This window comes from Mycetomoellerius zeteki, unplaced genomic scaffold (assembly GCF_001594055.1).
Source record: "Mycetomoellerius zeteki isolate Tzet28-1 unplaced genomic scaffold, Tzet1.0 scaffold164, whole genome shotgun sequence".
NCBI lineage: Eukaryota > Metazoa > Arthropoda > Insecta > Hymenoptera > Formicidae > Mycetomoellerius > Mycetomoellerius zeteki.
In genome coordinates this window covers 1,577,259-1,598,379 of record NW_017256594.1, presented here as the reverse complement: position 1 = coordinate 1,598,379, position 21,121 = coordinate 1,577,259, and the positions used below count along the sequence as shown (strand labels likewise).

General features: G+C 30.4%; 2 protein-coding genes across 3 annotated transcripts in view; both read right to left on the bottom strand.

Moving 5' to 3' along the window:
- LOC108721270 (tetraspanin-4-like) overlaps window positions 1–6,546 on the bottom strand; it is a 69,436-nt gene extending 62,890 nt beyond the window's left edge. The window contains exon 1 of the mRNA XM_018445737.1: window positions 6,536–6,546. The gene's annotated coding sequence lies outside the window, so the exon portion shown is untranslated. The remainder of the gene's footprint in view (window positions 1–6,535) is intronic.
- Window positions 6,547–7,540: 994 nt separating this feature from the next.
- chn (zinc finger transcriptional factor charlatan) lies at window positions 7,541–20,745 on the bottom strand. Of its 2 annotated transcripts, none has more exons than XM_018445761.1 (7): window positions 20,577–20,745; window positions 17,949–18,134; window positions 14,833–15,137; window positions 12,203–12,795; window positions 10,790–11,092; window positions 9,043–9,156; window positions 7,541–8,063 (listed from the first exon to the last, which is right to left on the bottom strand). In XM_018445761.1, the coding sequence occupies exons 1-7, from the start codon at window positions 20,662–20,664 to the stop codon at window positions 7,541–7,543; spliced, it is 2,112 nt and encodes a 703-aa protein (XP_018301263.1). In that variant the 5' UTR covers window positions 20,665–20,745. The 2 variants fall into 2 exon arrangements, with proteins under 2 accessions (XP_018301263.1, XP_018301264.1); XM_018445762.1 differs by having other exon boundaries at window positions 9,043–9,147; window positions 12,203–12,765.
- Window positions 20,746–21,121: the final 376 nt, after the last annotated feature.

Here is a 21,121-nt window from a genome sequence, read left to right as displayed (position 1 = left end):
TAAAATATTGATCATTCCAGATAAAACAAAAAATAAGAGCTAAAAGTTCTTTGAATTATCTTCATAATTGAATTTATTGTTATGTATTACGTTTCAATAAAATGTCATTGCGTTATGCAATAAATTATATATAGAAATACAGAAATGTAAGAACCGTGGCGACAACCTTTGGTTCGTACGTAAAGCTTGTACGTCCGTATTCATATACTATGTACCGACATTCGATATACAATTTCTTTTATTACTATTAATTTATAAATTACTAAAAAAATTATTAGATATAAATTATATCCCACATTACGTTATTTTAATAATTTCTTCATCGCACTGCATTAATTATAAGATATGATTATAATTATCTTTTTATTGTACTTCATAAACTAAGCTTTGAAAGTAATATTAAAAATTAATTTAATGAGAACCGTGTAAAAAAAAACTTTATAAAAATACTTAGAGAAGAATATGAGCAATTGCATTTTTAAGTCCTCTTTTTTTATTCATTATCTTTTAATAATCGACATATTTCAGTAATTACGTAAACAAGATGTTCCCTTATAACATTTTCTACAATTGCAAAATTATGTTTGCTGAAAGCCCGCAAATGAGAAACATACTTTGTTATCATTAACTGCATTTCCAGCTAATGTGCAACAACTTCAGTCGGTAATATAACAGAGAGTTCCGATTAATAGCAATTAACAGTAAACAGTTTTGCGAGAATTGCAGAGTTGCAACAGTTGACACACAGGAACGTATTTATTAGTACAGATTGGCAGTGAGCAGATTGACTCTATTCTATTCTGTAACTTTTGATAATGTTGATATTATACTCGATATGTCGTTACACAGTTTTTTACCATATAAAATATCTGCTCAACGACATTGTAATGATATCAACACTATCGTTAAGACTTACAGAATAAGGCAATAGATTTATCGAACATGTTGACGATAGATTGACAGCAGAAATAAAAAAAATATGTCCAAATGTCAAAATTGAAATGTGATTGAGCAAACACTCGCGAGCAGTACACGGCACCACCATGAGTAAACGTTACGGTGCCACGTCCAACTTCTCATAAATGGCTGTGTTCAGCAAAACAACAGTTTTGCAACAATTTTATGATTGGTTGCGTTCAGCAGCCAATTAATCCGCAAACACAATAGTATAGTAAGCCTTAAGCCTTACCTCGCAAACACAATAGAGTAGTAAGCTTTAAGCCTTAAGAAATTGATCACAGTCGAATATGAGAAAAAGTAATCGACTATGATTGATCAATTCCTTAAGGTTTAAGGCTTACTACTCTATTGCGTTTGTGAAATTAAGGAATTAATCAATCACAGTCGATTGTTCTTTTTACATTCGATTATGATTGGTCAATTTCTTAAAGCTTACTACATTTTCTGTGTTTGCGGACTTACCCATATAGGTTTTTTAATTGGCTGTGTTCAGCAAAACGATTATTTTGCAACTGTTGGAAGTTTTCTCCGTGCTGAATTGAATTATACTTTTAAATCTAGAAGAATGGTCCTCAATAGAGACAATGGTCGCGTTCAGCAGACTCAACTGTTGCAGAGTGGATCCGTGAGTGCTCGCTGCTATTGGTGTATTCTTCTAGATCATCCAATAGCAGTGATGAGCGCTCACTGCTATTGGATGATCTAGAAGAATACACCAATAGCAGCGAGCACTCACGGATCCACTCTGCAACAGTTGAGTCTGCTGAACGCGACCATTGTCTCTATTGAGGACCATTCTTCTAGATTTAAAAGTATAATTCAATTCAGCACGGAGAAAACTTCCAACAGTTGCAAAATAATCGTTTTGCTGAACACAGCCAATTAAAAAACCTATATGGGTAAGTCCGCAAACAGAAAATGTAGTAAGCTTTAAGAAATTGACCAATCAAATGTAAAATCGAATGTAAAAAGAACAATCGACTGTGATTGATTAATTCCTTAATTTCACAAACGCAATAGAGTAGTAAGCCTTAAACCTTAAGGAATTGATCAATCATAGTCGATTACTTTTTCTCATATTCAACTGTGATCAATTTCTTAAGGCTTAAAGCTTACTACTCTATTGTGTTTGTGAGGTAAGGCTTAAGGCTTACTATACTATTGTGTGTTTGCGGATTAATAAGATAAAAAGGTCGCGTTCAGCAGAATGCTTATTTTGTAACTGTTTAAAGTTTTCTTTACACTGATTGGATTTTTATTTTTACATCTGAAAATATAATTCAATCATGATGAAGAAAAGTTCCAACAGTTGCAAAATAAACATTCTGCTGAACGCGACCAAAGCTGCAGCATTAGGGAGTTGAACTGCGCATGTCCACTACCGTGACTTTAAGGCTGTGTTCAGGAATTATGCCTAGATAACTGTAGGATGCATTGTAGGTTTTGCTATACGTAACGTATCCTATAGCTTAGAGTTATTTGGGAATAATTCCTGAACGCAGCCTAGAGTTTATCGTATCTGGATACACAAAAACAGTCCATTATGAGAATTTTCACCCGTAATCTATTTAATAAAATAATTGTTCGAAATAGAGTTCCCAAATAGAGTTTCATGATGAAAATAAGTGACATATATAATATATTAATAATACAATTTTTGATGCAATAAATTTCTGTACAAAATTCAAAGACATGATATTTATATAGCGTCAATCTGTCGATGTATTTGGCAATAAATCTGATCAGGGTTGGGTAGTGCTAAGTGAAAAAGTTAAAAGTTAAGTTAAATAGTTAATTAAGTGTAGCTAAGTTAAGTTAAAATTGATTTGTTAACGTAATATTTTATCGGTAACTATTAACTTTTAATTTAACTTTTTTGAAATTAATTCTAAGATATAGTGCGAAGGAATAATAAATATATAATTTAGTAATTTTATGTCTTTTATACTGTATAATCGTTAGTTATAAAAAATAATCAGTGATTCTTTAATAAATGTACTGTGAGAAAGGAAAAATATGAAAAATTATCTAAAACGATCAAATTATTTCTTTTTCTTTTCTTTTGGTTGTTTATTTGGAACCAAATTTAACTTTTAACTTTTCAATTACTTTTTTTATTAACTTAACTTTTAATTCAATTAATTTAATTATGGATTAACTCGTAACTTAACTAAGAGTTAAGTTTTCAAAACTGTTAATTTAACTTACTTCAGATACCCAACCCTAGATCTGGTCTATGCTTGGTCTCAGTCTGTCATCGCATTGCTTTGGCCAAATTCACTCTGGTGTTATCTAAAATTTGATTTCAAAATATGTTCTTTAGGATACACTTTTATATAAACAAAAAATGCTAGTTATAAAAAATGCTAGTTATGGACTCTCGAAATTAAAATAATATAAGAAATTCAGGCAAATGATAGTTCGGTGCGGTACTTAGTATACAAACATGGATTAAATGTGTAGGTAAATTGTACTTATCTTGCTTTACATTCGAACGTTTCAGCCAACACGTGGGGTCGTCATCAGCGAGATCACAACGAAAAAGAAATACTTTGTAAAGTTTCACAGTTATTACTGGGCCAAATTGGTCAATTGCTGTCATTCTAAAACTATCCGTCTAATACGAATAAAAAAAATATGGAATACGATATTCAATACGAATAAAAATATGCAATACAAATTAATAAAAAGGTTATTACATACGATACCTCTGCAAATATACATAATACATGTAAGACATGTAAGTAATAATTCAATGGAAGACATGTTAATAATTGCTTACTAATCTTGTCTCATTTTCTACAGGATGCCTGGAATTTAAATGTCAAAACTTCGAGAGCGTGTAGGAGATCGATAAACTAAGAAAAAAAGTCCTGTAGAGATATGTTCTTGCTTCGTTTTGGAGAAAATCACAAAAAAGACGAAACATAGTTACTTCGTTCTTGCACTGCCTCTAAAGTATTATCGTCGTTGAAATCGTATGTACACGAAAACAATAATAATAATTCTGTTTTCAGGTGAAAACTTTTTTGTTTGTTTTTGTCTAGTGGGACCATTTTTTTACCTGACAGATTAAATTCAGCCAGATATACAGATTTTTTGAACACTAACTTCTTTGATTATTTAGAAGACATCCACCTGCAGCAACGAATTGAATTTCAACTCAATGAGTGTCCAACTCATTATGGCAGAACTACTCGAGCTTGGATAGACAGATATTTTCCATTAGAAGTGGAGCAGTAGTATCTTGGCCACCCTGGTCACCTGATCACTGGATTTCTTTATCTTTTATGTGAGGATCCTGAAGCAGGAAATTTATTCATTGTCAATCAACTCAAGAGAACAATTGAGAAATCGAATCGAGGCTGCAATGCACCAAATATCGCTAGATCAGTGTTTAGCTGCAACACGAGTTGTCGTGCTAGATGCAATGCTTGCATTGCTGCAAGAGGCCAACATTTTGAACAATATCTACATTAAGCAAGTGAATAAATACAACGTGAATAAGTAATGAGAAAGTACAAAAATGAAATCTACGTTGTCTTTTTTGCGATTTTTTTCTAAAACGAAGCAAAAACGAGCATATCTCTACAAGACTTTTTTCTTAATTTATCGATCCCCTACACGCTCTTCTACATCTAAATATTATTAATATTATATTACTTATTATTTGTTCATATAAATTTATCACATCTATTATTTGTGAATATATTTTCATGTCCTAAATAAACTATATTATTACTATGTTGCTATATATATATATATATTATATATATATAAAATATTATATACATGTCTGTTATTTTTATATTTTCATAATACTGTGTTGAGATAATATATATGCAGAAATGTAATTATTACGACCTGAACACACTAAGTTTTTTCTTCACTATAATAAGTATCTATAATCCAGTTGACCATTTTAGCTTTCAGTCTATCGTGTGTCTTGCGTGATGAAATACTTCGCTAATTGCATTTATTTCGTATCCGTTTTTTATTAAGAAGAATGTAATATTTGAAATCTTTTTTATGCACTTGTATATATTTTTTAAAAAAAGTTTTTTTTAGGGATTTCGCTGCTTTTTGTAAATTGTTGGAAATGTAATAATATAGAATTTAAATATTATAAAAATAATTATTTTAAGAATATTTAAATTCGTGGTCCTCGCTTTCTCCTAGATATCATACAACGCCCAACTACAAGATACTCTGTAAAGTAATACAGCCCAAAATTTAAACTATGGATCATTTTGAACTATGGAACAACGAAGGAAGAGCATTGTAATAAAGCCGTTTTATGGTCTCTAATGATACTTAAGTTCTTTTCGTAATTAATAAGTGAATTAATAAAAATATAAATTCACACTAAATCATACAAGCATTTGAGATCATCCAGCTAGACCGTTCACGGCATTGATTTCTATAGTTTGTGTTATCACATATACACCCAAAAAAAAATATTCTACCATTTAACGATTCCGTGTTAATGTCAGAGGATTTTCCATTTATATATGACCTTAAGAGGATACTCTACAAAATAAAGGAATTTCGTATAACCCTAAAGTACTGGATTTAGGATTGCGATCCTCTCAATACTAGAAGAATATCTTGTATGTACTGACGTGCACGCGTATTACTGTAGCACGTAAATGACAAACCTCTTCTAACAAGTAAGCGTGCCGCTAGTATTTTGTGTATCCTTTTATTTCAAAAGGCTATTCCAGTTATTATAATAGAATTTTCTATAGAGGAATTTATTTTTGATCGTAGTTCGTATGTCCTCTCATTTTTATAGATGAATACACGTTATAAATATACGCACCTGATTAATGTAAGATTAATGTAAGATTTTTTGCTTAGAGGAAATGTTAAGAGGAATTCCCCGCTTATTGGCAGAATATTTTTTTGGGTGGTCCTATAATATATTATATTAATTAATAAAACATTTTCGTTCAGTATATTGCTCTGCCATTATATTAACTTTTTAGATTATCTATCATCCTCCAAGATGAAGATGAATACAGCTCATAATAAAAAATTGAATTTTTTTATTACACTTAACATATGGGTATTTATCAAATGATCCATATACAACGATGTGACTTTCAACTTAAAAAAAATTGAAAAAATAAAAAAATCTCTATAATATGATAACAACTTTGGTGTAAAAGCTTAAGTCTGTAGACAACAAATAATAATCTATCTGTGGGCCTCATCATTTAATGAGTATCCATATTTCAATGTATTCATTTTCACTTTGGGAACGATAGATAGTCTAAAATGACGTTAATATGATAGCAGAGCAGTATAATGAATGAAAATATTTTATTAATTCACTTATTAGTTATAAAAAAGGCTTAAGTATTATAGTGATATATAATGATATTATTTTTGACATTCCTAATGATCGTACAATAAAAAAAAAGTTGTCTAATGGAAATCCGTAGGGCATACAAAAACGACTTTATTAACCCTTCTCCTTTATAAAATATGTATTGGAGGAGATCGTACATATAAAGATGGGTCCAGATTATTATTGAGATCTGTTGAAGTTATGGAAAACGTCGAGTCGAACCTCAAATCAAACTTAGAGACGAGCTCCGAGAGAGTCAAACTCTCGCATGTATATTTAACTGCATAAAACACAAAATTGAAATCATAATGTGAATCATAGAAATGCTCACGAGGTTTGGCAAAATTCGAAATTCACCTCAATAATCTGGACTTAAGGTTAACATATCAGTTATCAAAAATGATTTTTCACTTCCTTCGTCTCTTTAATTTTACATGAAATCTTACACTTTACACTTCACATGTCCAATCGATATTCCGAAAAAATCATTTATATAACATTTATAATCAACCCGAACATCTTATTTAATGTTGAAGCAGTTAAGATTATTGTGGAAAAAACGTATTTACACATTCTTATATAAGTTACATTAAAATACTTTCAATTATATGTACGATATCTGTCTCATACGTAACAGTTTATTAAGAAAATTATTATTGAATTTATACACAAACCCAATAAAGGAAATATTCAGAATATCTTTCTTAGGAACGCATCTACCGTTCACAGTGATTTTATCACTCTTGATAATGTTCTACAAATGAGATAGACCTCGTACATCTCTTTTTGTATTCTCTCGTTCTCTCAACTCTACAAAACAGATTACGTTATCTTAAAACCATAAAATTTATTCTCAAACTTCATTAACGCAAACTATTATATTACAGATATAGACTCATATGCAAGTATACATACAAAAATTTAACTTGCAAAAATTAAAATCATCCTTTTTTTCTGCGTTGAGAAAACAATTTGAATCACAAATCCTTATATTAATCTTCTGCAATGAGAAGGTCAGAAAATATTACTAAAAATATTAATATTCAAATTTTGTCAAGTAGAATAATGTAAAATTTATCAATGTTTTTAATGGAAAAATTATTTGTCTGAATAACCCTTGGAGACTTATAATTAGTTAAAAATTACAATTAAAAATTACAATTAAAAATTAGAATTAAAAATTATAATTAGTTAAAAATTTACTTTACATAACAGCCTGATTTGCTGTTATCTGTTATATCTATAATTCTTGTTAGTAAAAACCGTAACTGTAACTGAAGAAACGGTCGATGATGACTCTTCTTTACAAGGTCTTCTTGTCATAAGGTTTTTGACTGGCCATAATCTTCGTTTGTGTCGCCACAACATATGTAATGTTAATGACGCTTTGGTGTGGTACGGCCGATGAATCATTCCTCTAGCGGGTGCGTATTTCGGGCACAAATGACACTTAAACATCCTCTGTGCTGTCGATCTCTTTTGAGATTGAACACTTTTAGTAATTTTAGTAATTTTGAACTTTTGTCTTATATTTTGCAAACCTAAAGCGGGTATCAAATATCTCATTTGATAATCAGGTTGGCGTATAACTTGTCTGGGCCGACTTTGTTTTCGCCTTGATGTTGTACATCGAGAGCTCCCATTTTCAATCCCTAGATTTTCCTTTTCATTTAGGATACTTACATATTCCTGCGAAGATGATGATTCCGAAAGTTCATCAGCGGCTTTTGACGTCGATGGTAGCTGCCAACTACATGTAAAATCATTATTAGATGTATCGATAACGCCGTCGTTTCTACTCCCGTTATTGTGATCATTTAAATATGACTCAAGATCATCATCTCTATCGCTCTTGAAATCGCAGACGCGACATATGACGAAGTCACGACTGCGTGCCTCGCGGTTACCATTGCTTCGGACGATATCATCATCGTCGTCGTCATCGTCGTCGTCACCATTGGTGTCGCCTATGTGACGGTGCGACCGCTTCTCCTCCTCCGTAGGGTATGCCATAGTCGTTGCAGTTGCAGGGGACTTTACCATCTCGTGGCTGCAACCACCGCGGCACTGTTCCATAAGTTACGTTCGCGTCATTTTTCTACCAACGTACGAGTGTTCGTCGTAACACGACGTGAGAGAAATAAAACTGTGTAACTAGACAAGAACACATTCAACAACAACAACGCGTACGTAATCAAAATCGCGGCCTACAACATCGAAAAAGCAAATTGAAGCGTGCACATGGTAGCATACGAGATGAGATCTCATTTTTTTTTTTTTTTTAACTAAAAATAATATTAAAAAATGACGCTAGAACGTAACAAAATATAGGAGGAGGAGTGGACAATGATGCGCGAGATGACGAATCGTCGGACCGCATCATGAACGGGTAACGATTGATGTACATCGATTTCGCATTAAATGTAGAAAATGTGATAGCATTGGACGTTCCATGAATCATCCGTACAATAGCAGACTGACGATCAGAACTCGTGACAAAAAGTTAATGCATACAAATCGTGACCCGTCGTCGAGCGCGCCAACATTAGCCAAATGAGCGAACATAAAATTCGAAAGAGCTCGCCATTTAATGTCGTGCCGGCATTCATTGCGCAATTAATGGTAAATAAAAAAAGAGGAGAAAACGCAACAAAATGTAATTAATTGAATAAAAACCAAATGGAAACCGAGTATCAACGTGCAACAACGATAAACGTTATAATACTTACCCGAGTATAGTGCTTGGTGGTATCACAGTAGTAGCAGGTGCAATCGTTGGAGTCGGTGCTGGAAAAACTGGTGGCCCAGGTGGCGGTCGTCCTCCTCCCACGGGACTGTAAATCCAATAATGAGTAATAGATAATTGCGTAAATTATTCGGTTGAGAATGAAGGTGATCTAGATTGCAAAAAAATTGAAATTTGCGAATATTTCTGTTTTGCGAAATTATATATACGAAGAATTTATTTATCAATTTACAACCTTTAAGCAAAGGAATAAACAAAAATAAAAAATTTCTAATATTTGCATAATTAAGAATGTAATTTTTAAACAATAAGAATCTTATTAAATCATGTGAGAACACAACCAATAATAGGAATCAAACACCCAACGATCGAAGCTGGATCTTTGATGTTTAAATAATTCAATGTGTGAATTTTATATATAGGTATGTATATACATACTATAATATGTACATACATACATATATACCATATTTATAGTCATTTTGAACTGCGCGCCGAAAATTTCATTGGCACTTTTTGATAAATTTAATTTAAAATTACTCATTCCTATAACTACCTCTTATCGCATTTCTTAGTAAGAATAAACTTGGCTCGGACGAAAATTGAGATTTTCAGAATTTAGACTTTTTTTTTAATTAGAAGGTTAAAGTTTCAAGTTAGTGAAATATTATAATAATAAGTAGACATTTTCTAAATTTAAGTAAATACAATTACTTATCATATAATTTATATATTCAAAAAAACATTTAAGATAAGATTGCCAGTATTTTGGACTCTATCAGTAATTGGGTCTTTACCCCAGTACCGCCTGTTTTATTACTGCAGCAATATACTTCTAAAGAAATATACGTTGATTGCCATGGTGATTGACCCCTCGGAAATAACCGATATGTAGCGTAGTATTTTTTAACATCTTTTAGGCAGCGTGTACAAACAATAATAAACGATTTATTATGACCGTATATAATAAATTCCAACATTTGACCTCCAATATCTCAGAAACTGTCCATTTTAGGATCTCATATCCATTTTGAGAACTTTTGATCAGGATCTACATTATAGTAAAATTTAACATTATAGTTAAATTCGACTGGGATCCATTTTCCCATAGATAAGATTTGGGCGAGGTCCTTTTATTAAATCGTGCTTCAAATGTAAAACTAGTATAAATTTATAGAGCTCTCAATATTAAAAATAATATTACAATAAGCCGGGCAACTAAGAGCTATTACACGATTATTATTTGTGTATGTTAACAATATTTATTCTTACTATATACATACTATATACATTCCAATCGATGCTTTGGCTGCTTTTTTCAGCCGTCTTCAAGATAATGAAAAAACCCGAACAATATAACAAAAATTCAAAATTATGAACTATTATTGCAAATGTAGACACATTCATGAACGACCTTGTTAAACAATTTGATGGTTGTTTAAAAAGAGTCATACAATCTAATGGAGAATCTCTCAAGGTTTGCTGGAATGTGCCTACATTCCATGCCATTTGCAATAATAGTTCTTAATTTTGAATTTTTATTATATTGTTCGGGTTTTTTCATTATCTTGAAGATGGCTGAAAAAAAATAACCGAAACGTCGATTGGAATGTATGTATATAGTAAGAATAAATATGAATTGTTAACATACACAAATAATAACTGTCTAATAGCTCTTAGAGAGAGTTGTCCGACTTTATTGTAATATTATTTTCAAATGTAAAACTTACTGTAGAGGTTGCTGATGTCGATTACTTGGCGGTACTACGTTCTGAGTAGTCGATGTCGACGGCACACTCGCACGATGAATATGAACCTGATGTATTTGCAATTGATTGGCATCTTCGGCAAGAAACGGGCACCTCGAACATTGTCTCCTATTGTGGACCTTTAGAACGTGTGTTGAAAGTCGCTCAGCGCGCGCCGCTTTGTACTCACACAAGGTGCAAGCAAAGGGTTTCGTATGAGTATTCATATGTCGTTTTAGACACCAGTTATCAACTCCGGTCCATGAACAGTACATACAGCTGTATCTTGACAGAAATGCTTCAATACATGGATTGTTCGGAAAATTCATTTCAAATTTTGTTAGCTCAAAATTATATACAGAATATATTTATTGCGAAGTTTTCGACTATCTAACGTGAAAGCTTAAATTTTTCCTAAAGATTCGTTTTTAAAAAATGTTCCTCCGATTTTGTACTGAATTATTCGCGAGTTAAGTAAAAAGGAACATTCGGATTGTATTGCTCATAACTCGGTTAAAAATCATCGTACTGCAACTAAAGATACACATTTTTAAAAAACTTTATTTTATCGAATGGTATAATTGCCAATTTTATTAAAAAATAGAATATATATAAATTTAAGCTAAAAATATGACATTACTTTCCTTGTAATCATTGCGCAATGGTTAGAAGGAAAATAATATATTTTTAGCTTAAATGCATATATATTATATTTTTAAAAAAAATTTGCATTTATCACTCGATAAAGCAATGTTTCAGCCTTAAGAATCTGGTTTTTTAATCGAGATACGATGATTTTTTAACGAAGTTATGAGCAATTAAAGTCTGTATGCTCCTTTTTATTTAACTCAAGAACAAAAAATCGTAAGAATATTTTCAAAAAACGATTTTGCAGGGAAAGCTTCCAATTTTTATGATAGATAGTCGAACATTTTCGCAACTTCTTTTGATCACGTGACAGACCTACAAAGTGAGAAAAAATTTTTTCATTTTTTTTTAAATTCGTAGTTTTCTATATGTAAAAATTACAAAATTCACATAAACTCAAAAAGCAATAAGTTTTTGAAAGTAGAAGTTTAGCTTTAAAACCATTTTTTTTAATTTAAATTTTGTTCATTTTTAATGAAGATGTACATACAATTTTGGGCTAACAAAATTTAAAACGAACTTTCCGAACAACAATAGTTTCGCTAAATTCGACTTACGATACTATGAGTATATGAAGAAGAATTTCTTATAAAAAAAAAACGTCACATTTCGTTTATTTGCGTGTAAACACAAGGATTTTAAATCGCATAATTTTGATATTCAAACATACATTTTGAAAAAATTATATAAATGAAAAATGATCATCAAAGCGTGAAGAAATTCAAGAAACAATTTTCAGAAACGTACCTTTTTTCCTGTGAGCCTTTGGCGCCACCCTTAAGATGACTTTTACTATTGCACCCACCGTTTTGCACTCGCCTTCCTGTATTGCAATTATTATCGGATTGCACAATACCCGACGGAGAAGGCATGATTATCGCTTGGTGGATACCGGTGCCTGTATTGGCGCTCGATGCGACAGCGTTCGGCTGTAGTTGATAGCCCTTATTGCTAGCGAAACCGAACTGATTGCTCATATGTTGTTGTTGCGGTTGTTGCTGACTGCTCACGTTGACGGTTGCCGTCGAATCCTGTTGTAACGACTTGGGAGCGTTTGTATCCACTGGTTTCCGTATCTTCGATACATCGTACACGTGATCGCGGTGCATTCTCATGAAATGCTTCTTTACGTGATCCGCACGATTAAATGGTTTGTAGCACATGTAGCAATGAAATGGTTTTTGTTCGCGATGGATATTCTCATGTCGTGTGTAAAGATCTCGTCTGTCCGTGCCATAAGGACAGCATGGACAGTTATAACGTTTATTACTCGTGGAGGCCGCAACAGTAGTAGACATCGTGGTTGTATTCTGTGAAAGTTTACGCCTTTTTAAAGGAGGCTTTAAAACAGAATTAAATAAAATTATTTTTTGCAGTTATATCATAAGAGAGTAAATAAAATTAGTAGAAATATTTGCCGCAGTAATTTTATATTGGAATATGATTCCAAGATGATATATTATATAATATTATATACATATACAGGACCTAAAAATAATTTTACATTTATATGATAGATGATACATATCATAATACAGAGCTGTCCAAGATCGGTGTTTTTTGGCTTGAAATTGAAATGTATCGGTATTCACACCCATTACCGTTCCTTCTCATTTCATTGCTATTTTGTCATAGCGCGCGATGCTCGGTCTCATGGACGACACTAATTCGAAATCGTTAAAAGTTTTGACCTGTGTCTTTCATTATGTTTAAAAGTATTCTGTTTCTAATATTATAAGATACTATTATTCATAGTATATTTAACTATAAAAATATGAATAAAAGAATACTTTTAAACATAGTGAAAGACATAGGTTAAAAATTTTTAATGAGTTCAAACTAATATCGTCCCTGAGACCAAACGTCACACGCTATGACAAAACAACAATAAAGTAAGGAGTAGGAACGGTAATGCGTCGTCTACAATGGCAGTATCAGTAATGGATGAGGCTGAAAGAGTAAGAAATTGACCAATCACAGTCGATTATTCTTACATTCAACTGTTATTGGTCAATTTGTTACTCTTACAGTCTCATCCACTACTGCTACTGCCATTGTAGACCGTGCATAATAGGTGTGAATACCGACACATTTCGATTTCAAGCCAAAAAACACTGACCTTGGACAGCTCTGTATAATAAGTAAAAGAATTTTAGTAAAAACAATCGAAATTAGAAAGGGCATATAAGGGTCAAATATAAAATTCAATTTAATAGTCTAAAATATAAAATGTATTATGCTCTGTAATTAAAACCATATTACATGTTTCGGCGTATAGATTTAACCAGCTTCAGATATGAAAAAATTCAAGGAGTAGTATTGGTAAAATTATGAAGACAATAATGTGAAAATATCCAAGTATAAGATGAGATCCGACATCAGGCCTCATTTTATACTTGTATAATTTCACATTATTGTCTTCATAATTTTACCAATACTACTCCTGGAATTTTTTCATATCTGAAGCTGGTTCAATCTAAACGCCGAAACATGTAATATGGTAACATTTTATATCTTAGACCATTATATTGAATTTTATATTTGACTCTTACATGCCCTTTCTAATTTCAATTGTTTTTGTACATTGAGAGTCCTTTGTTCTTGTTTAATTTAATTTTAGTAAATATAGATCGAAATTTCAACCGTTTCTGAGATACTTATACGTAAACAATTTTGTATATTAGTATCATAACTAACTTTACTATCTTCTTCTCTAGTATCTCATACGACGTGAAAAGAGATAAATTGAGATAAGCATTAATAATCTATTTTCAAAAATTACAAGTCCAATGAGGTGATCTCTCATAATGTCCATCCAATCGTAATCGCCGGTTGATGTCAATTTACTGATTCCCGGTGAAATTTTTCGTTATAAAATGTGTATGGAAGTTGAAGTCCATTCAGAATGCGGTTTGTAAACACTGAGGTAAATCTTTATGTCACATGCAACACGTAGAAGCTAATAAGTCAGTTATAACTATACAAAATTGTTTATTCTCTAGAAAGTTGAGCTTTCGATCTATGTTCACTAACAATAAGACTTTTTTTACTCATGGTGTATATTATCTACCATATAAATGCTAAACGGTTTTTGTAATACCTTGTATATGATACCACATATGTATATTACTTTTGAGGCTTTCACGGGTGTGTTTCTTCAGAGGTGCCAAAGAGTTTACGGGTTATCGCCGTGTCGTGATCCATTGCTAATGCCAACGTTTTGTAAACCTTGCCGTTCACTTCGTCAGGGTGAGAAGCGCACTGTATCAGTGCGCTCCTCGCTCTGACGAAGTGAACGGCAAGATTCACGAAACGTTGGCATACATATGTATGTTATTACATAATATTTTTTATTACGTAATGTGAATATATAATACCTGTTGTAAATGCTGTAGCGCAGGAGCAGATGGCAGTTCTTGCAAATGAAAGCTCGACGTAGTTGTCAGTAAAGTCGCAGGTACAGTTTGCGTTTCTTGGGTTCTTCGGGTAGGAGGAGCCGCTCGTTCAGCGCGTTCACGAAGTCTTTCTAAATACATAACTACGTCTTCGACTTTAAAATCCGTTTGCAAATAATCTTTGCGTGTTGAGTGATGCCTATTCCTGCTATCAGCTAGAATTCTGGACGCATGATGCTCCATGAAGTGTTCGGAAATTTCTCGCGGACCACTCGTTAGGATGTCTCCTGTGAAAATCAGAGTGTCTTTATTATATGCGGATAAAATCAATTTAGTTTTATAAACCTATCCGTATATTAAACATCAAATTAATATGTAAAATAATATATAGAAATAAAATAATTAAATTAATTATAATTATATAACTCTTAACACACAGGATGATTTTTGACATTCTTACTACACACGATGGGTCTCTCGTGTCCTGAGTTATAACTAATTATAGTCGGTAAAATGAGAAAGATGCACTTTTTTCATATAAAAATGTAAAACTCTGAAATAGAATTTTTTAAAGAAAAAATGTTTTAATATCTTAAAGTTAATATTTCCAAACTAAAAAAAAAATAATATCAAATCTATAGGATCGTACACGTGAAAACACAACCAATAGTAAATAAAAAAATAGTTCAAGTGTGACGGCTGTCTAAAACGTTTAATTATTATTTAGTAATCTGAAAATGACATTTTTTTTAATATAAATGGCTATAAATTGAAGATATATTGCATTTAAACAATGCATTTTATTATTGCTATTGTGTTACAAAAACTTATAATTTATTAGAAAAACCTTTATTATAACTTTCTACAATATATCTACATATATATTATTGACATTTTTTTCTCTTCAACGCCCGAATATATATTTATCTCATTTTAAATGCAAAATTTTGGGGGATTTAAGCAACACGAAGAGACCCATAGTTAAATTTTTTTTATAATTTGCGAAATACTTCTGCAATAGAAACGAAAATTAATTAAAAATAAAGAAAAAAATAAAAATTTTTTTATCATAAAAAAGTACACACTATCTTCCGAATTATCCTGGTCAAAGGATACGCACGAACAGAGGCCGGCAATGCACAGTTCTCTAGATGCCAAAGTTTTTTCAAAAGAATATAAATCATTATTTAACCAGATATATATATATATATATATATAACATTTCAAGGAAAAGAAATGCTGTGTCACAAATGACCTATCGTGTGCATTAAAGGTTAATTATATAATTAATGGTTTGATTTAATTAATTATGTTAAGTATATGTAATAATCACTGAACTATAAGCGTTGTTTCATAAAAGATTGATTTTATGTTCAAACAATTAATATAAAAAATAAAAAAAAAACAAATTTTTAACTAATGTACAAGGAGGATAATATCTATAATTCACATCATACATAGATCTATAAAGAAACAAAAAATTTATCTATAAAGAAAAAAGAATATAATAGGAAAGAAAAAAACATATGACATACAGTTCGATATATTTTCGTTGGCAGTTTTTTTTACCATATATACCTATATGTGTACAATAACAATGAACGGTACCGAACTATTGTTAAGAGTTACAGAATCGAGGTACATGTTGATTCAAACTCGCTATGAAATTATTAACAATATTTTATCTTAAATCTAATTTATTTTCTTATAAATGAATTCAACATAATATTATACTATCTGACACAAATCTAAACTTTTTCTAGACTACGAACAGAACCAAGCAATTCCTATAGATTTTTTGTTGCTAAAAACAAATCCGTAAATGAAATTGCTCTAATATGTTACGTTTTTAAAAAAATGTAACTTAAAAGTATCAAAAATTGCATTTATATCTTTGAATTAAATCTCAAAAACGTGACGTGAAAAAGCAATTTCATTTATAAATCTATAAAATTCACTACCTTATTCAATTGACTGCTTTATGCGAGAAGCAGCAGAGCTATAATGAAAAGAAGGGAACTTAAATCCATAGATAAATATAACTCTTTGGCAATATGCAATTTTAATTACTTGTCGTTTTGTATTTTTTTTACGACGAATGGAATAGCGGAAAAATAATGCAATGCACTTTTTTCAATAGAATTTAATAGTGCTATTATTTTTATTCAAATTAAATTTTTATTAACTATTTAAACAATAATTATTTAAATAAATTATATGTGATAATTTGTTTAAACAATTTCAGATTCATAATATATTCATAAATCAGCGACCTCACAAATCATACAGGTGATTTAAATTGTATAACCGATTCTCAAAGAATTATATTTATATCTACGGATTTAAGTTCCCTTCTTCTCATTATAAATGTTACTTTTTGCATAAAGCAATCAATAAAAGTAGGTGATACTTACAGAATTTTTGTCGCTGAAAACATATCCGTAAATGAAATTGTTCTATTACATCACGTTTTTAAGGTATTTTATCTCAAAGGTACTAAAAAATGCCATTTTCGGTATTTAAGTTCAATTAAGATAAATCTCAAAAACACATGACGTGATAGAGCAATTTCATTTATGGATTCATTTTCAGTAACAAAAAATCTGTAAGAATCACGTTCATGTTCTAAAATCTGTGTCGGAGTGTTATTTATTTGATACGTGTAAACATAAATTTTTCACTTCTTTTTTCGTTTTTTAAAAGTAAATATATGACAGTATTCAAGAAAAATTAATGAACTATCTTTTCTAGCAGTATAAATTGAAGAAATGCAAACGAAAAATGTATTGTTCTTTTAAAATCACGATCAGTAATTAGAAAGGGGACCTTTCTCACTATCTACCCTTGCTAATCAACTTATTTTTATCTTGCATCAGCTAAACTTTTTACACTATTGGATAGAAAATTACTCAACTATACTCTGTATACTCTATCGATCTAGACCTTTAAGCATGAGATTGTAAACAAGTTAGCCTCGCAAAAAATTTTTCAGGTAGGTTTATGCAACGTTCATTAGATACACCCGTGTCTTTAAATTCATTCGCTGCACATTATTGTAAGAACATTTTTAACAATGTATGTAAATCGTGTGTACTTACCACACTCGTCACATCGCCACATGGCTTTTCCGGCGTGGTAAGCTGCAATTCGACTTCCGTCGGTTCCTTTCAATGGTTCGTCCTCGTACGTCCAATTTCCATCATCACTACCGTCGGTACCGTTTCCCGTATCTTCTTCGGTTTTATAAGAAACTGATGCTTCGAACTCATTTTGTACGTTCGATGCTGTTAACGACGAAATTATGATAAATTATATTAAACTCTTCGCATTTAAAGAGATCTTAAAGTAAACTCGACAGAATCGCTATTTTACCGATTCAATAGAACTTACAACTTTCACACATATGGTAAATTCGGATAAGATGGCCATACAAGGAAGATGACCATAGGCTTTTAGAATAAATACAAAAATGCTCTATTTAGCAATTATTGAAGAAATTACAGCTTATGGCCATCTTTTCCGTACAATAATACCCTAGTTTACTCGTGATTTACATATTATCGATACATTACTACATATTACATCAATATTTCACACATGTATATAAATTTTCGTAGAATAATATCGTATAAAAATAGATACTCATATTTTGTAAATACAGATTCCAGAGATTTTATTATATCAAGCAAATTTTGGTACAGATGATTTAACATTAAATTGGATTAAAAAATGATAAAAAAAGAACTCAATTTAAAAAATTTTTGCTACTCAACATAAATTTCGCGCTACAAACTAGAATAATGGGTATAATTTTGAGAAAGAATTTTCAAATTTGTGAAAGTAATATATGCGATAATATCAGAAGTACCAAGGGTTATCACCGTATCGTGATCCATTACTAATGGATTGCGATATCATTCTATGAAAATTATTATGTTTAATCGATAAAACACACGAATGCCTTTAGAATCCCTTTAATGGTGAAACTCATGATTTTTTTTATAAAACGAAACATTTCATAGTTAGCTAAGATGTCAGAAAAAGTAGTCATAATTCGAAAATTAATTAATTTGTTACTAAAAGATATATTTAATAACCATTTGGCTCGAGAATCTGTGAAGTCAGATATACAAAACTTAAAATAGCAGACCGAAATACAAAAAAAAATAGTCTTACTTTAATATTAACTTATTTTTGTGGATTTTTGAGGTTACTTAATACAAATCCAAAGTCAAAATTACAAAATTAAATAAAAATGGAGCATCTAATATTGCCGAAGATGTAAAAAGTAATTTTATCTTAATATTGCTTTATATTTGTTTCTACCAGATTTTTGGATTACTTATTATAAACTTAAGATGAAAATATCAAAAACTCTATAGCAAATTCCAATATAGCACATCTAAAATTTAGTAATTTATCAAATGATGTTTATGATCGTTATGAGTGCTGCAGTGGAATGCACCCCTAAAGAAACATAGCGACACGCTATTGTACGGACGTGCCTGTTTCGTTTGTGCATCTTTTTTTACTAAAAAAATATTTTTATCAAATATACTATTTCACAGTCCTATAATATTTTAAAAATAAATAATAACGCTAAAGAAATTATTTACATAATTTATAGGGGAAAAAATGGCGAGAGAAAAATGAATTTTCAGAAATTATAAAAATTTAGACAAATTTAAATAGAAATCGGAGTGGGAGAATAATTTAATTAAATTTAAAACACTCTTTAGGATTGCGAACAATTAAAATACACTAAGAAAAAAAATTCTGTTGAAAACTTTAAAACCCAATAACTTTGTTATTTAGAAGGAGAATATTGTTTTGTTTTTTTACGATTCCTTCTACTTCTTCAGAAATATTCATCAAAATGTTCATCAATTGCATGTTATCGAGTTTCGAAAGAGCTTTCATAATTGTAAAACTGTATATTAATTGTACAGTATATTAAAAAATAATGAAGTACTGTTCGATTTATTGCTAAAGTTCTAATGTGATTTTAAAGTTTATATCTTAAAATAAGAAAAATAAGAATAAAATAAGATAAATTAACAGTATTTTATTCTTGAATATATAACAAACTTAACGATTTTCTTTGCAAAGAAAATTAATAATATAAAAATTACATTTAAAAAATTCAAATGGTTGCTATATGGACGGTAACTATTTAACTATTATAACTTTGGAAAAAGTTGTAAGAAGAGCTACATTTTATTATACAATATTTTTTCATGCTATTTTCCGAAATCGAATTTTGACAATTTTTTCAGGCTGGTCATCCCATAGTGCATTCGTTAAACTATCAATCAATAATTAATTATCATGCGAGAATAACTAGTGAGAAAAAATATAATTTCATAAACGTTTAATTAAATGGCCAATTATAAATGAAATTTTTTTTATTGCTGAACACAGTTAACGTTAAACAATTAAATATTTAGATAATGAGTTAATCAAATAACTGTGAATGATCAATAGAAAATATGAACACAATTCCAATTACATTCATATGATGCATACATGTTACGTAAAAAAAAAGTTTATTGAAAACTTACTCTGGATATATTATATAGATAAATAAATTTTTTAATTATTTCTATTGAAGATTTCCCGATATTATTTTGCCTTAACAAATACAATCAATAACTGGTAATATTTCGATAATCAGTAAAATGATATTATTTTTAACTTATTCTAGAAAATTCAACATAAAATCTTACTTCTATGATCAGGATCATCGCCATACAGTTTCTTCGTAATTTCTCTAAACATATCCTCATAGTCTATTCTGGTGCCGTTTCCTTCCATTTTCAAGCTGTACAATGGTCACTCAACGTTTGTAGAATAAGAACCTTTTTCTTAATTCTTCAAAACAGACCTGCGTGGGATACCATGGACCTGAACAAAAAGAATTTCTCTTCTAGTCCCTTCCGTGCTAACAATTAGATTTTTTTTGCATGATTCGTGGATATGTACATATGATGAGCTCATAGCTCAGTTTACGATTTTTACGTTTCATAATTTTCTCAGAATATCATTTTTTGAGAATTATTAATTTTATTTATTTACACACAACTGAAAAAAAATTTGCAGATTTTAAGTAAATATTTACTCCAATAGTATTAACGAAATATTTATTTATAGTAAATAAATATTTATTCAAAATAAGACAGTATGTTTAAATCGAATAAATATATATTTACATTTAGTAAATATTTCGTTAGTACTATTGGAGTAAATATTTATTTAAAATCTGCAAATTTTT

Coding starts and splice junctions, on each gene's coding strand:
- chn (XM_018445761.1), bottom strand. CDS start 20,664: ATGGAAGGAAACGGCACCAGAATAGACTATGAGGATATGTTTAGAGAA. Junction 9,157..10,789: donor CGACATCAGCAACCTCTACA/GTAAGTTTTACA, acceptor TACTCATTATTG/GATTTACAGTCCCGTGGGAG. Junction 8,064..9,042: donor CCACCAAGCACTATACTCGG/GTAAGTATTATA, acceptor TTTTACATGTAG/TTGGCAGCTACCATCGACGT.